Source organism: Oncorhynchus keta, chromosome 29, assembly GCF_023373465.1.
Source record: "Oncorhynchus keta strain PuntledgeMale-10-30-2019 chromosome 29, Oket_V2, whole genome shotgun sequence".
Classification (NCBI taxonomy): domain Eukaryota; kingdom Metazoa; phylum Chordata; class Actinopteri; order Salmoniformes; family Salmonidae; genus Oncorhynchus; species Oncorhynchus keta.
This window is the reverse complement of record NC_068449.1, coordinates 3099910-3104909: the sequence shown is the minus strand read 5'-3', so window position 1 is coordinate 3104909 and position 5000 is coordinate 3099910. Positions and strand designations below refer to the sequence as shown.

The following is a 5000-nucleotide window of genomic DNA, read 5'->3' as shown; positions in this document are numbered from 1 at the left end:
ATTGACCCAATGCTCGGCTACAAACACACACACACACACAATGACAGACAGAAATGCCAGGTGGAGGTTTTAATTAATGAACAGAGAGAAAGAGAGAGTGTCATCCCCACTAGGTTAAATGACAAATCAGAAACACACAAATGTTTTGCCTCCCAGTGGTGTAGATAGAACTATGATAATGACAAGTGTCGTTAGACCTATGATAATGACAGGTGTAGATAGAACTATGATAATGACAGGTGTAGATAGAACTATGATAATGACAGGTGTAGATAGAACTATGATAATGACATGTGTAGTTAGACCTATGATAATGACAGGTGTAGTTAGACATATGATAATGACAGGTGTAGATAGAACTATGATAATGACAGGTGTAGATAGAACTATGATAATGACAGGTGTAGTTAGACCTACGATAATGACAGGTGTAGATAGAACTATGATAATGACAGGTGTAGTTAGACCTATGATAATGACAGGTGTAGATAGAACTATGATAATGACAGGTGTAGATAGAACTATGATAATGACAGGTGTAGATAGAACTATGATAATGACAGGTGTAGATAGAACTATGATAATGACAGGTGTAGTTAGACCTATGATAATGACAGGTGTAGATAGAACTATGATAATGACATGTGTAGTTAGACCTATGATAATGACATGTGTAGATAGACTATGATAATGACATGTGTAGTTAGACCTATGATAATGACAGGTGTAGTTAGAACTACGATAATGACAGGTGTAGATAGAACTATGATAATGACAGGTGTAGTTAGACATACGATAATGACAGGTGTAGTTAGAACTATGATAATGACAGGTGTAGTTAGAACTACAATAATGACAGGTGTAGTTAGAACTATGATAATGACAGGTGTAGTTAGACCTATGATAATGACAGGTGTAGATAGAACTATGATAATGACAGGTGTAGTTAGACCTACGATAATGACAGGTGTAGATAGAACTATGATAATGACATGTGTAGTTAGAACTATGATAATGACATGTGTAGATAGAACTATGATAATGACATGTGTAGTTAGACCTATGATAATGACAGGTGTAGTTAGAACTACGATAATGACAGGTGTAGATAGAACTATGATAATGACAGGTGTAGTTAGACATACGATAATGACAGGTGTAGTTAGAACTATGATAATGACAGGTGTAGTTAGAACTACAATAATGACAGGTGTAGTTAGAACTACAATAATGACAGGTGTAGTTGGAACTATTATAATGACAGGTGTAGTTAGAACTACGATAATGGCAGGTGTAGTTAGAACTATGATAATGACAGGTGTAGTTAGAACTATGATAATGACAGGTGTAGTTAGAACTACGATAATGACATGTGTAGTTAGAACTATGATAATGACAGGTGTAGATAGAACTATGATAATGACAGGTGTAGATAGAACTATGATAATGACAGGTGTAGTTAGACATATGATAATGACAGGTGTAGATAGAACTATGATAATGACAGGTGTAGATAGAACTATGATAATGACAGGTGTAGTTAGACCTACGATAATGACAGGTGTAGATAGAACTATGATAATGACAGGTGTAGTTAGACCTATGATAATGACAGGTGTAGATAGAACTGGGATAATGACAGGTGTAGATAGAACTATGATAATGACAGGTGTAGATAGAACTATGATAATGACAGGTGTAGATAGAACTATGATAATGACAGGTGTAGTTAGACCTATGATAATGACAGGTGTAGATAGAACTATGATAATGACAGGTGTAGTTAGAACTACAATAATGACAGGTGTAGTTAGAACTACGATAATTACATGTGTAGTTAGAACTACGATAATGACAAGTGTAGTAAGAACTTGGATAATGACAGGTGTAGGTAGAACTACGATAATGACAGGTGTAGATAGATCTGGGATATTGACAGGTGTAGAACTGGGATAATGACATGTGTAGTTAGATCTGGGACAATGACAGGTGTAGAACTGGGATAACGACAGGTGTAGAACTGGGATAATGACAGGTGTAGTTAGATCTGGGATTGTGACAGGTGTAGAACTGGGATAATGACAGATGTAGTTAGATCTGGGATAGTGACAGGAGTAGATCTGGGATATTGACAGGTGTAGTTAAATCTGGGATAATGACATGTGTAGTTAGATCTGGGATAATGACAGATGTAGTTAGATTTGGGATAATGACATGTATAGATCTGGGATAATGACAGAGGTAGTTAGATCTGGGATAATGACAGGTGTAGACCTGGGATAATGACAGGTGTAGTTAGATCTCGGATAATGACAGGTGTAGTTAGATCTGGGATAATGACAGATGTAGTTAGATTTGGGATAATGACATGTATAGATCTGGGATAATGACAGAGGTAGTTAGATCTGGGATAATGACATGTGTAGACCTGGGATAATGACAGGTGTAGTTAGATCTGGGATAATGACAGGTGTGGTTAGATATGGGATAATGACAGGTGTAGATCTGGGATAATGACAGGTGTAGTTAGATATGGGATAATGACATGTATAGATCTGGGATAATGACAGAGGTAGTTAGATCTGGGATAATGACAGGTGTAGCTAAATGACATGTAGTTAGATCTGGGATAATGATTATTATTAGATCTGGGATAATGACAGGTATTAGATCTGGGATAATGATTATTAGTTATTATGGGATAATGACAAGTGTAGATCTGGGATAATGACAGGTGTAGTTAGATCTGGGATAATGACAGGTGTAGTTAGATCTGGGATAATGACAGGTGTAGTTAGATCTGGGATAATGACAGGTGTAGTTAGATCTGGGATAATGACAGGTGTAGATCTGGGATAATGACAGGTGTAGTTAGATCTGGGATAATGACAGGTGTAGTTAGATCTGGGATAATGACAGGTGTAGTTAGATCTGGGATAATGACAGGTGTAGATCTGGGATAATGACAGGTGTAGTTAGATCTGGGTTAATGACAGGTGAAGTTAGATCTGGGATAATGACAGTGTGGTGTCGTATGTATGTGCCACCCTCACAATTCAACACAATACAGTACAATACATTGATGTCCATGTTAAGCCATAATTATACTGCATACAAATTAGAGGGATCTAATATTCAACCAAGAACAGGAAAATGGTGCATGGAATAGTCTAATCATTATTAACAGTACTGTGAAGAAAGGCTCTGAAATAAAGATGTTTCTCTCTCTCTCTCCCTTCTCCCCCTCTCTCCCTCCTTTCTCTCTCCTCCTCCTTCTCTCTCTCCTCTTCCCCTCTCCCTCCTTTCTCTCTCATTCTTCATCCTCTTTCTCTCTCTCTTCTGCCTTCTCTCGCTCCCTCCTTTCTCTGTCTGTCTCTCTCTCCCTCCCTCCCTCTCTCTCCCTCTCCCTCCTTTCTCTGTCTGTCTCCGTCCTCTCTCTCTCTCCCTCCACCCTCTCTCTCTCTCTTCCTCCTCTATCTCACCCTCCTCTTTCTCTCCCTCCTTTCTCTCTCTCTCTCTCTCTCTCTCTCTTTCTCTCTCTCTCTCTCTCTGTCCTCTTCCTCTCTCCCTCCTTTCTCGGTCTCTCACCGTCCTCTCTCTCCCTGCCCTCTCTCTCTCTCTCTCTCTCTCTCTCTTTCTCCTCTCTCTCTCCCTCCTTTCTCTCTCTCCCTCATTCTATCTCACCCTCCTCCTCTCTCTCTCTCTCTCTCTCTCTCTCTCTCTCTCTCTCTCTCTCTCTCTCTCTCTCTCTCTCTCTCTATTTCTTTCACCCTCCTCTCTCTCTCTCTATCACCCTCCTCTCTCTCTCTCTCTATCACCCTCCTCTCTCTCTCTCTCTCTCCCTCTCTCTCTCTCTCTCTCTCTCTCTCTCTCTCCAGTTTAACCGGTGCATCACGTCTCAGCTCATCAAGTGGTTCAGTAACTTCAGAGAGTTCTATTACATCCAGATGGAGAAGTTTGCCCGGCAGGCCATTAACGATGGAGTGACCACTAACGAGGACCTCTCTGTGGGCAGGGAGTCTGAGCTCTTCCGAGCCCTCAACATGCACTACAACAAGGCCAACGACTTTGAGGTACGGCTGAGACTGTTGTGTGTTTGTGGGTAGGGGGATGTAGTGAGAGAGGACAATGCTTGGGGCCTGAGTGTCCTTGTCAAAGCAATTTGCTGCGTTCACGTTTGGATCTCTCTCTCTCTCTCTCTCTCTCTCTCTCTCTCTCTCTCTCTCTCTCTCTCTCTCTCTCTCTCTCTCCTCTCTCTCTCTCTCTCTCTCTCTCTCTCTCTCTCTCTCTCTCTCTCTCTCTCTCTCTCTCTCTCTCTCTCTCTCTCTCTCTCTCTCTCTCTCTCTCTCTCTCTCTCTTCATCAGTATCTGTCCTCTGGCTGTTAAACACACTGCCATCATCAGCATTTAGACCCCCATTACATAGCATCAACCCTAACACACACTCACATACATACACACACACTCACACACATGCTTTCTCTCTCTCTCATACACACACACACACACACACACACACACACACACACACACACACACACACACACACACACACACACACACACACACACACACACACACACACACACACACACACACACACACACACACACACACACACACACACACACACATATGCACACATACAGCCTAGGTTTAGGGCAAACCCAGGTTGTCAGCCTGTTCTCCTCTTCTTCTCCTCCACCTGTTCTCCTCTTCTTCTCCTCCACCTGTTCTCCTCTTCTTCTCCTCCACCTGTTCCCCTCTTCTTCTCCTCCACCTGTTCTCCTCTTCTTCTCCTCCACCTGTTCTCCTCTTCTTCTCCTCCACCTGTTCTCCTCTTCTTCTCCTCCACCTGTTCTCCTCTTCTTCTCCTCCACCTGTTCTCCTCTTCTTCTCCTCCACCTGTTCTCCTCTTCTTCTCCTCCACCTGTTCTCCTCTTCTTCTCCTCCACCTGTTCTCCTCTTCTTCTCCTCCACCTGTTCTCCTCTTCTTCTCC

The 5000-nt window shown here is 41.8% G+C and overlaps 1 protein-coding gene across 1 annotated transcript in view; it reads left to right on the top strand.

Moving 5' to 3' along the window:
• LOC118380989 (prospero homeobox protein 1-like) overlaps window positions 1–5000 on the top strand; it is a 62566-nt gene that overhangs the window by 43215 nt on the left and 14351 nt on the right. The window contains exon 7 of the mRNA XM_052485655.1: window positions 3879–4073. Coding sequence (XP_052341615.1) covers window positions 3879–4073 — 195 coding nt within the window. The remainder of the gene's footprint in view (window positions 1–3878; window positions 4074–5000) is intronic.